Here is an 11,937-nt window from a genome sequence, read left to right on the forward strand (position 1 = left end):
TACATAAGTATACTTTTGCATCTACTATGAACTTATCATAATTCTCCGAAAAGCAATATGACACTATGAAGGAGTTGTAACAGTGCGTTTATAAGTATACTCATTCCGACTAGAGGATGTAGAGGGCCAATGCATAATATTATGTTCAGCAAAAAATATCCACTTGATGCATCAGGTCAGTGTTTTGAGAAAGGACACCTGCCTTGTAAACTCCTATGGGCCTGATTTGTACAATAGGCAAAGGTTTTGCTCAAGCTGAATCTGCAATTGGGCGACTGCTACCATCATAACTCCATCTGATCATCCACAACATGACTCAAATATCAAAACATGATCAATACTAAAGCAACACCGAAAGTAACAACCCAGTCATTACTTGAAACTGAAAAATGTCCTGTTCATCTTCAAAATACAATTCTATTAGAATGTAAAGAAGTGGCATTGTATAGAATGTAAAGAAGCTACATTGTATTGGAATGTATTCTTTACATTCTAATGGAATGTAAAGAAGCTACATTGTATTAGAATGTAACTTCTTTACATTCAATTCAAACTACGGAAGTGGCGTTGCTTAAGTACGGAAGTCACGTCACAAATAAATCAACATTGGCTTCTCGTTTCACACACGGCACAAACTGCGGCCTGCTGGAGGAAACGCCAGTGTTTGTTTGACCCATCCACCTCTCCTCATCCCACCCGTCCTGTGTGGAATTCTACTCATGTTGTCGCCCGCTAGCTTATAGCATGTAGTTAGCATCCTGGGCATCACTGGGAATCAAAACACCGCAAACACAGTAAAAGTGTCAGTTTTCTTTGCAAAATGTAGTGAAGTAAAAGTAAAAGTCAACAGCAATATGAATAGTAAAGTAAAGTACAGATATCCAAAAAAACGACTTAAGTACAGTACCGAAGTATTTCTACTTCGTTACTATACACACCACTGATCGCTGCACAGCTGAAAGTCAGCGTCATCGCCACTCCTCCCAATAGGAAGGGCGCATCCCGGATAGATAGCTAGCTGGCTAGCTGTACTCCGCAGTCCGCACAACGATGGCAGTTAATCTCAGCAAAAATGGCCCCGCATTAACATCTGCATTCAAAGAAGTGGTAGATGAAAAATCCAACACCAACTGGTAAGGAGCAGTCTTTTAAAAAGCAGCACTAGCGCATGTGTAGGAGGCGTTGTTAGCTTCAGTGTTGGCTAGCATTGAGCCGTTCGTCAAGTAACGTTAAGTTAACGGTAACCTAACGGCAGCTAGTAACATAATCAGCGAGGTACACTGACCAACCAACGGGCTAAACACTTCGTCGAAGTCATGTCTTGCCTGTATTTTATTAAAATATTTGCATGAGTTTGTCATGCAATTGGATTAATAGGTTGATGGCTACCACCACCCACTTCCTGGTAAGATATCAGAAGTTAAAAAGGCCAACATGTGAAAGTCAAATCCAGGAACTTCCTCTTAGCGCTACCTCACATTACAGACGTGTGTGTTGCTTTGAGGTTGAAACCAAACCTGTTGACAGCGATAGTGTTTAACGATGACCTGAATTAATTCATCGCAAACGAGGCAATTGTCCAGGGAATCCTGGTGGCCATATATTCAGTCCTAAAAGTTGTCTTTTTAGGATGTGATTTGGACAGCCACCTTGCTGTTTCTATATATTTTTTTCTAAAGTAATTATCATGTAAATTACAATGTAGTCCTATTACCTGGTTGCATAACAATACTACAATCTCATACGTTTCTGTATGAGATGAGGCCAAATGATGATTCGTCTGTGTAGTACTGAGGCAAAACCAGAGCATCTATGGTTTTCTATTTAGTAAGACCCGAAGGCCTGAAATATTATTTGCAACCATAATTGTTTGCTATTGAATTAGAGCTGCAAATGAAGACTTTCTTCATAAATTCATCTCCAGATTATTTTCTGTATTAATGGAACAGTTGTTTTGAAAAATGCCAATATTAGATATCCAGTTTCCAATCATTTACAACAAAGAAAAGCATTGAATCCATACAGATTTAGGATATTTTTGCTTGGAAAAATCCCTGAAATGAAAATCAATTATTGAAATTGTTGTATATTAACTTCATGGCACTGACCTAGTTGTTTCAGCTCTATATCAAATTATAGTTGTATCCCTCCCTCATCCTCTAATAGTCAATACTGACTACAATTGTGTGACTTTGTAACCTGGGACACAGGAAGACACACGATTAACTGAGTTTAGACCAAACTGTTGTTGTTGTAGCGTTAGTATCTCGTAGGCAAACTGAACATTCTGGCAAAGATTGGAGTGTAGAGCTGAAATGAGACAGCAGGAGCTTGATGGGTCTCAGGTATGCCGGTTGATTGGCAGCAGGAGAGAATTGAGTGCTACACACGCGCGCGCACACACACACACACACACACACACATACCCAAACAGAGAAAGGACAAACGAGACCATACAAGAAAGGGAAACCAGCAGACGCCCTAAAATAAATGGAGCGGCCCAGCCAAACCCTGACTATATTACTGGCTGTTATATTACTCGGTACAGTAATACAACAATAAAGGCCAGAGATTAAATCATGAATTTACTGAAACAACCAACTAATTTAGCTATAACCTGTAAAAATGACTAACATGGCTGATTTTAATTGGTTTTAAAATGGCAGCAGTATTGTATTGGCACTACCATACTTGTGTAAAATGTATCCTGTTGGAATAGGGCTTAGCTTTGGGGGTGATGTTGCATAAAATCTGTGTACAAAACTTCCATTGTTTTGTTTCGTATCAAATGTTGCACATTAAACCTCTGGAACTAAACCCATGTCTGTCTCGGTGTGAGCCGTTTAGCTGGTATTTTAATATCCTTAATCCTGTTTTTCACAGGGCCTTGTTCACCTACGAGGGAAACAGTAATGATATCCGCCTGGCAGGAAAGGGAGGTGAGTAACTGAGTAGATATTGTTAACGGGGTTTTATGGTCTCCACATGATGTTGTCAAATGTGTGCAGGAATTTCACCGTCAATGTTTCAGTATAGCATGCAGTACTGAAACGTCTGCACAAAAGGAGTGCTTGCCGCTGCTTTCTCACCCCATAATTTGTTCGAAGAAAAATGCCCACGGTTACACAACCAACCACAGCAGCCGTTTGACTTTTCCACAATGTTTATTTGTCAGATGGAGGACTGGAGGAGTTGGTTGAAGAGTTGAACAGTGGAAAAGTGATGTATGCTTTCTGCCGGGTCCAGGATCCAAATTCTGGCCTGCCTAAATATGTCCTTATCAACTGGGTTTGTGCGCCACTTAACTATTGTACATTTGTCTGTGTTCTTTGAAGTGTCCCTCCTGGAAGAGTCATTCTTTGTGTTTCAGACTGGAGAAGGAGTGAAGGACGCCAGGAAAGGATTATGTGCAAACCATGTCAGCTCCATGGCCAATTTTCTTCGGGTAAACATTGCACCAATTCTTGAGTCTATTTTTCGAATATGCATTTAAATTTCAATCTGTTTGTTTGCAGAGAAGGTTATATGTAGGCCAGTCTGCATGTTAATGATGGTTTTGAGCTAGACTAAACACAAAGAAATCATGGGTTCAGCGTCCTTCATATCAGCAAACAGCACACGAGTGGGTGGCGCATGCATAAATCAAGATAACAACTGTAGGTGTTTCTCTATTTGTGCGAACATGAAAATGAACTTTTATTGAATGGTGTTTCAGGGGGCCCATATCACAATAAACGCCAGAGCAGAAGAGGACGTGGAGCCCGAGGTGATCATGCAAAAAGTGGGCAACACCTCCGGAGCAAACTTCAGCTTCCACAAAGAATCTTCCAGCCGCTTCCAGGACAGCGGTCCTCAGGGTCCAGTGGTATGCAGCGCATGCAGTTCCTGCCTTGTGCCCTCCTGTTCGCTTGTGTTTCATGCTAGAAAGATAAGCAGAGGGTTAGCTCTTAACTAGGCTCCTTAATCTCAAGACATGGATACATTTGAAATGTTTGTTTTTACTTCTTTGTTATGACCATACACACTCAAGCAGCTCTCCCACTGGAAACAAGTTTCAACAAACAAACTCTCCAAAGGAGAAAACCTGGAAAATGCTGGCCTACATCAATGCTCTCTGCACGAAAGAAAGCAACCATTGGTTCATATCTGATAGTTATTAAAAGATCAAAACAACTCGCTATGCAAAAAGTGGGCATCACACTATATAGCGAGTTGTTTTGATCTTTTAATAACTATCAGATAAAAAAAAAAAAATATATATATATATATATATATATATATATATATTTTTTTTTATTATTATTATTATTTTTTTTTTTTTTGAAGCACTGTGTTAATATTTAACCAAATATCTGGTGTGACATCAGTTAGAGAGAAGATAAACGTTAATGTTTTTATCCAGTTAATGAATAACGACAATGAAGACTGAATAATGATTAACAAAGAAAAGGGATGAGTTCGGTTAAATATGCTGACAAGCTGTTCTCATAGTTGGATCCCACTGCATTTAGTTTTTCTTCTTGTAATGTAAAAATGTTTACACAATGGTATCGAGTTGTCGTTTCCTTCATGTAGGGCTCAGTGTACCAGAAGACCAACGCCATGTCCGAAATCAAAAAGACCAACAAGGGCAACTTCTGGGCTCAAGCAGAGGTAGGCTCCTGAACATATAGAGCTGCTGCAGACTCCAACTTCACCTCTGAGTGTGTCAAAAATACCGTAAAGAAAAGTTATAGAAATGTTTTTGAGTCATTGACTTATTGAAATTGCAAGAACTCTTAATATTGCACGAGTTTGCGGTTTTGAAACATTTGACATTTCTTTTGAAAGACTATAAAAAATACAATGCAGGCAGTTTTTATCCATCACGAATGTATCAGTCAGCAAAAGCACTCTTGTAACTTGGTCCTTTGTCTGCCGTTTTTGCTCATCACCACACCTGTCACCAATACACCCAGAAAGCGGCGCTCGTTGCCTTGCAGTTTTGTTACATGGACATTGCGATATAATGGCTGTAATATTTGCAAGATGCCAAACCCCGTCGCTGACCTTGCTGTCTGACTTGTCTTTTAGAAAGAGGAGGAGAAACGTCGCCTGGAGGAGCGGCGCAAGGCGGACGACCAGCGCCAGCACCTGGACAAGGAGACGAAAGACAGAGAGGCCAAGGAGACAGTGCAGAGGGACCAAAGGGACAAGGAGAGGGCCACTATAATCGACCAACAAAAGTAGGTAGAAGCTGAAGGAAATGCACACCGGTTAACACCGTGATGAAGTATCACCTAATCAAAGGGTTCAAATTACAAAACTTCTTCTCGTCTTCTAAATGGTCTTTTTTTTTTTTTGAATAGGAAGTACCAGCAGCAGCAGGACCCTGAAGGCAAAGACCAGGAGAAACGCTCGGTGAGTGTCTCACAAGGTTTCACTTGGAGGAAATGGTTTTCAACTGTGAAGTAACCTGAAGGATATCAGGACTCAGATGCTAATATGAGGGTGAATGTGGATCGGTGTGTAATTTCACATTGAGTGCTACCCACTTATCTACGACTATGTTGATAGTTCACTAAGTTTTGGTAGTGCACACATCTTGGTAAGGTAGCTAATGTCGGCCGTGCCAACATTGATATCGACATTATCAGGAGGAGGAGGAGGAGGAGAACCAGGCGGCCCAGAAGAAAGCAATCAAGAGAGGTGAATCTGTGGAGAAGGCCAATGTGAGTTCCCCTTCCTGAAAGCGCTCTCTTCTGGCCGATCTACTTTCCTCTTTATTGCCTATTTCAAAACAAGTGTCTTTCTAATCAAATGGGAACCCTTTGAAGCTCAATGTAACACCTGTTTTCCACTCTTTGCTGCACGAGCTCTCCTTTCTCTGCGATCGTTTACGGCGACATCTGTCCGTCCTGTAGTTTTTCTCTCTGCAACACTTCCCACTGCATTATTAATAACCTGCGGCTGTCTAATGCTTATTGCATGTATTGTTTGTTTTCCTTTCCTTTCTTTTTTTCTAGGAGGCGGCTTCTCTCATCTCTCAGCGTGCTCTGAACCCCAGAGAGATGTTCAAGCAGAGAGAGAGGGGAATAACTCCCAGCGACTCAGACGTTCCCTCTGCTGCCCCTGCCAGCCCCCAGCCAGGTATCAGCCGTGCATACACAGTGACCTCTCCATATATATATATATATATATATGCCGTGTTTGCTTTAAATGTCACAGCCCTTCCTGCATTACTGCAAAGCTCTCTCAGCTAGCGGAGAGTACAAACCGGGTGAGGAGATTTCCTCCCGACACCGTCTGTCTCAGAGCTTTAACTTTCCATCAGACTGCCTAGTTGTCTCATAGTCGTACCTAACGCTGTGTCTCCATCATGGTGTTTGCTCTTCTTCCGTTCAACCGGTGTGCACTATGTTTTTTTGCATGATTTGGGCATCCCATACGTGTCTCTGCTCAGGGCGTCTGCAAAGCCCTTTTCTGTCTCAGCCAGTGTATGAAAGTGAGCGAGCCAGTTCACCTCAGCGCCAAGCTTCTCCTGTGCCAGCAGGCTCCGCCTCTCCTGTCCGCGCCACAGGTGTGAGCTCTCACATGCGCACACACACACACACACACAAACTAGTACATATAAAATGCATACACTACAGTTTGGGTGACAGTCTCATACTTAACTTAAAGCTTCATTGTTGTTTCTGTGAGTGATCATCTTCATAATCCTTATAATCACAAATTGAGTCATGCTTCCATTCAATGTGCTTCTTGTTTCTAAAGAAACTTTCAGATTATTGTTTTGTTGTAAGTGCACCATGCCACCGAACCCCTTATGTCTGAGAGGGGTTGTTGTGTCCGGCCTGTGTGGACTTGTGAATGTGTTCCCCTGTGTACATGCATGTCTGTGCTTGTGTTTTGGGTGATAAGAGCCCGATGTGGATGATGGACAGTCCAGGTGTGAGTATGATGAGCAGGAGGTGACCCCGCAGGAGCAATGTGAAGGTGGGGCCCATTTCACACAACACCACCCTCAGTGTTGAGCATCAGCTTTCCAACCCACCCATCTGCTTCTCATGTACATTGTTTTGTGATTTGTTATAAGCACATATTATTCCCTCTAGCTAAACGGTGCTGTCAGGATCAGCTGCTGCTGCCACCTGCTGGTAGGTAGACAGCCCCGACACGTCATACTGATGGTAATCTGTCTTTTCAGAGAAGACACTGGCTGCCAACTCCTACGTCCAAGAGACGCCTTGTGAAGAGCCTGCTCAGGTGATTGTTTACTTACTGACTGTTTATTATATAAAAGAGGTCGCTCAAATCAAGCAACTGATGGATTCATAGCTGAGAGGGTAGAGCAACATCCTACCCATGCGAAGCGACACACCTCCACCTAACAAATAGTGCAAGTCTACAAGCAGTTATCAAAGTCGTCCTATTGAAGCTGGACAGTTTTTCAGTGGTCTCACAATGAATGGCAACATACAAACAATGTAGATAAATAGCTAGACAATGAAATGGAGCAATGCTAAATATGCTCGCTGCTTTTTCACATTGCCGTACTTGACCTTTTTTACAAAAGTCTGTGATATGTTGTGATTATACCACGTCCTGTCATGAACTATTGCTTCACTGAAACACCACGTTGCTTGATTCCATTCCCAGGTGGAGGAGAGCAACTCGTATGAGGTGACTGCTGAGGTGACTGCTGAGGAGACACCAGACAGAGGCACCTGTGCCAGAGCCTTGTATGACTACCAGGCTGGTGAGTTTTTGTTTTTGTTTTTATTTTAATCACAACACCGTAAGAGTAAATGCACTCATTCCTAATTGGTCAAGTAACTGTCACTAATATTAAAGAGCAACTTAATGGCCTGTTTTAGATCGGATGTGCCCCCTATACACAGAAACTTAGATCTTCATACTTCATTTTTCTGAGCACACAGCGGCACACGTCACACACACACACACATCATGTCACCGGTGTGGAAGTTCTTCAGTGTGAGTGAAAAAGACGTAAAGCTCGCAATTTGTAACACTTGCGAGTCCATAATAAGTTGTGGATGAACAACCTTAAAGACATTTGGAACAACTTTAAGATTTGTTTGAGTGAGAGAAGGTCCTGCAACTTAACAAAACATCTGCGTATGCTGTCGACTGTAGTTTTTGGAAAGAAGGAAAATATGCAAGTCTGACTTTATTTTAATTTATCGTGAATTGACCAAGAAAATGACAATCGGTGCGTCTATTGAACATGTTGTGTGACGTTCACGAGACGCTGCTCTTCTCCTCCAGCTGATGACACGGAGGTCTCATTCGATCCCGACGACATCATCACCGGGATCGAGATGATAGACGAGGGCTGGTGGCGGGGCTACAGCCCAAACGGCCATTTTGGAATGTTCCCAGCCAATTACGTGGAGCTTATGTAGCCCAGCACCCCCACACACACCCCCAACCCACACCCCCATATTATCACACTGGCAGCCCCAGAGGACATCTGCAGTAAAGCGACACACAGTCAGTCCTCGCAAACAAGTGAGCTGCGATCCTCCACATCATGGACGGTTGATGGTAATGGTGGGCCAGAAGCTTTTGAAATCTCTCGTCTTTTTTTGAAAGCAATTCTATTAAATTGTTGATGTTGTGAGTAACTGATGGCATAGTTTAGGGAGTTGCGAAGACCCAAAGTCGGACCAATGCTCCCCCCCCCCCCCCCCCCCCCCCAAATGACATCTCTTTTCCTATAAATGTGATGCAGTACAAAATCAGCCTTTGTTTAGTCTTTACTTCAGTAGTAGCACCATTTCTCGTTGACATTCCTTACAAAGTGACTTCAGTTATATTTCAGGTATAATTTAGTTACTTGTAGCAAATGTTCCTGTAAGTTTCAGGAAAGAAAGATCAAAGATGGCGGTACAAGCTACAGTATAATCCTTTGCCTTGTTTTTGCCTTTCTGTACTGGCAGACTGAACTTTTTTTTTATGTGATTGATCCTTGTTTGAACCATGTTTAGTACCGATATTTAAAACAAACCAGATTATGTTTGCTGTGCTCTGGGTGGATTTAGTGGGGAATGCATAAAACGGTTCAGTTCCCTTTAAATGACCTTTTCTGGTTTTCATTCATTCGTCGTCTGAACCAGATTATTTCAACATATTTAACATTTCAGGGACAAGCTAAAGAGAAGAAAACAAAGTCAGCATTATTTTCCTTTGTGTGGATCTCGCTGGTCTGAGGTTGAATTTGAGTGTGTTACAGATCTCTATTAAGTAATTTGTGCTGTTGCGGTGCCATTACGACGGGAAGTGAATGCAGTGACATTTAAATGAAAATTTCCATGTTCACATCTTATATCATGGAACAGAATTCTTGCTCTTTTAAGCTTTGAGGTCAGTCCATAAAAGGAAAAATGAATTATATTGAGTAGAAAAGGGCATCATGTATCCATTGCATTATTGTTATTTTTCTCCAGAGTCTATTGTAATGCACAGACATTCTTCATAATAAAATAAATAACCAAAGTCGTGTTGTCACATCTTTTCAGAGAGGCTGAGCATATCGTATGCAGCATTCATTTTAGAAAAGCGTGAAATAACATGGCGAACCTTTAGGGATTTTCAGAGGTCTAACAGGAACTCAGACGTATACACAGACACAGTATGTGCTCGACAATCCGTTTCCTGGAATGAGGCAACAATCTGGGGAATTCACCTCGAAGCATAGGTTTCATTTTCACACGAAAAATATGATTTTGTCTCCCACATCCTTCATTTAAATCTTTGTTCGGCTGAATGGCAAAATATGTGTTCCAACTATTTTAAATACATAACATAAATCTGTATAAAATACATATTTACAATATATTTTTGTATTCACTCTACCTCCATCAGTAATCTGAGAGGTTATGTTGGCTTTTCACTGTTTAAGACATTTGCTATCAATTGCTAATCTTTTATTGTGCAAATCACACTTTTCTGCTGGATGTTACTCAAGAAGAAACTCACTGAAATTAGCCTTAAGTAGTGTTTCATTAAAGTCCTGCAAAACAATGTCATGCATTTTGACACCCATCCATCTAATAGTTCCCAAATATTCAATTTTAGACTTTAAATGTAATTTGGTATTAGCTCGTAACTAAATGAATCAACCTATAAAAATACCCACATAAACCTACGCCCTCTAGAAACACCACGTGTGTGTATATAAAATATTCACTCTCACTGTTCACGACTTACACCTCTGCTTTTAATGATTGCGGATATACTTCTGTTACTTTGTACGGATCCCTGAAACAACAGGGTGCATCTTTGAACCCATTAATTCTGGGAAAAAGCTCATTCTGCTGATGACCGTTTCTCACCATGACTGGAGTCATACTCGCCACTTTTCACAACATTTGCAGATTGTTCCCAGGATAGTGACTCACTTCGGATAGGAAATCTTTTGTGTGTTGAATTCACAATATTTTCTCCACACGTTGTCATTTACATTGTGCTGCCTTCATCTCAACCTCATGTTGATCTCAGTGAAAGTCTGAAATGAATAGCTGGGGATTTTCTCGATCTTATAACCGATGTTTTTGCTCATCGTCTCTACATTTGTTGTCGGCTGCAGGAGATAGAATTGAGTTCTGCAAAACACTCTCTCAATTAAATGATATTGAATTAAATTGTCTATGAAGCCTCATGTAAGACAAACTAAATGTGTTATTGTAGTTCAAATATCACCACGCACAAGTTATTTATTTATTTCTGCATTAGATCAGTCTTGCCCCATGAAGTCTCACTTCTCACTGTCTATAAGAATCAGATATCTAATCGAGATGGAATTTTGTATTCCTATATTTTACATCTACATCTTTTATTCACAGGGGAGGTGTGGGAACATAAACAGTTTTCTATCACACCTCGTCCATTTTTGCAGCGCGCCTAGTGCAGGAACTCAAAAAGCAAAACAAAAACTTGTTTTGTGTCTGTCAAACCAAAAAAAAATCCCTCTTGAGATTTGGACAGTTTGTAGATATTTGGTTATTTTGACATTTAAATGTGAATCATTTTGAAATGTCATACTCTATCCGCAACAGATGGGGAAATAGGGCATCCCCTTTTATCTAGATCAAAAACATGGGGAGGAAATGTGGATGGTGTCGAGTGCAGCTTCATCAGCCGTCAGTGTTTTTATCACAAGATCGTGTGCTTTTATTGAGTGTGGGGCTGACAAAGGAAAATGGAGGGAAAATACAGTCGTATTTTAATGAATGTGACCACAGAAAATACCTGAAAATGTCAACAACAAAAAAATAGTCGAGCAACTGTCTTCTTTAATCAAAGGTGAAATCCTTGGGAAAGTAACTTGACCTTGGTGCTGTCCACACAAGGAACATAACCTCTTGAGACAACTCCCTTTGACTCATGCAGGGAGTAGAGAAATAGCCGATTGTTTTCTTACCACTCATCTCCACTTGAAAAAGCTGCTTCCGGATTGTGTCACATTTTATTTTCAGCCAATATCTTTAGGCAATGGCCGGTAGGAACCGTTTTAAAGAAGTAGGTCCTCACCCCTTCCTTAAAATGTAACGTCTGTAATCCCTGAAGCAACCAGCCAGTCTCAAAACTTTCATTTACCGTAATGAGAGCTTTGAGAGTGTTTACTCAGCTTTTAGCTGTAATGAGTCAAAACTACATGCTTGTGTGCCCCTACTAAAAGTGATTTTTACGGTAATGCCATTGCAGCGCAAAATTGTTCTATTTTGGTGCTTTTAGGTTAGCACAGCAGCAGCTTTGTTTACTACCTCACACTCGGGTCAGGGATTACAATTAGGATTTCATTTAAATTAATATGATGCATGAATGGCAACCAATATGTATACACTTAAGTAACAATGAAAGAGTAACCAGTGGTTTATCTTCTCACCTTAATGCAGGGACTGCAGGACACTGTGACATCACAAACTCATTATA

At 41.0% G+C, this 11,937-nt stretch overlaps 1 protein-coding gene across 5 annotated transcripts; it reads left to right on the forward strand.

Annotated features, from left to right (window-relative positions):
• The first annotated feature begins 951 nt into the window (after positions 1 to 951).
• On the forward strand, positions 952 to 9,492 carry dbnlb (drebrin-like b). 5 transcript variants are annotated; one of them, XM_079269425.1, is made up of 15 exons: positions 955 to 1,133; positions 2,884 to 2,939; positions 3,176 to 3,288; positions 3,371 to 3,445; positions 3,716 to 3,865; positions 4,576 to 4,653; positions 5,074 to 5,225; positions 5,349 to 5,400; positions 5,637 to 5,711; positions 6,006 to 6,129; positions 6,443 to 6,559; positions 6,901 to 6,975; positions 7,187 to 7,245; positions 7,639 to 7,738; positions 8,269 to 9,492. In XM_079269425.1, the coding sequence occupies exons 1-15, from the start codon at positions 1,051 to 1,053 to the stop codon at positions 8,403 to 8,405; spliced, it is 1,446 nt and encodes a 481-aa protein (XP_079125551.1). In that variant the 5' UTR covers positions 955 to 1,050; the 3' UTR covers positions 8,406 to 9,492. The 5 variants fall into 5 exon arrangements, with proteins under 5 accessions (XP_079125552.1, XP_079125551.1, XP_079125554.1 ...); XM_079269426.1 differs by lacking the exon at positions 5,637 to 5,711 and having other exon boundaries at positions 952 to 1,133; XM_079269427.1 differs by lacking the exon at positions 6,443 to 6,559 and having other exon boundaries at positions 957 to 1,133.
• Positions 9,493 to 11,937: the final 2,445 nt, after the last annotated feature.

Source organism: Melanostigma gelatinosum (assembly GCF_949748355.1).
Source record: "Melanostigma gelatinosum genome assembly, chromosome: 6".
Taxonomy (NCBI): Eukaryota; Metazoa; Chordata; class Actinopteri; order Perciformes; family Zoarcidae; genus Melanostigma; species Melanostigma gelatinosum.

Bases quoted from the DNA above. Each gene is read 5' to 3' on its own strand.
- dbnlb (XM_079269425.1), top strand. From the start codon at position 1,051: ATGGCAGTTAATCTCAGCAAAAATGGCCCCGCATTAACATCTGCATTC. The intron at 3,446-3,715 runs GTAAACATTGCA...ATGGTGTTTCAG, and splicing joins CCATGGCCAATTTTCTTCGG to GGGGCCCATATCACAATAAA. The intron at 6,130-6,442 runs GTATCAGCCGTG...GTCTCTGCTCAG, and splicing joins CCCTGCCAGCCCCCAGCCAG to GGCGTCTGCAAAGCCCTTTT.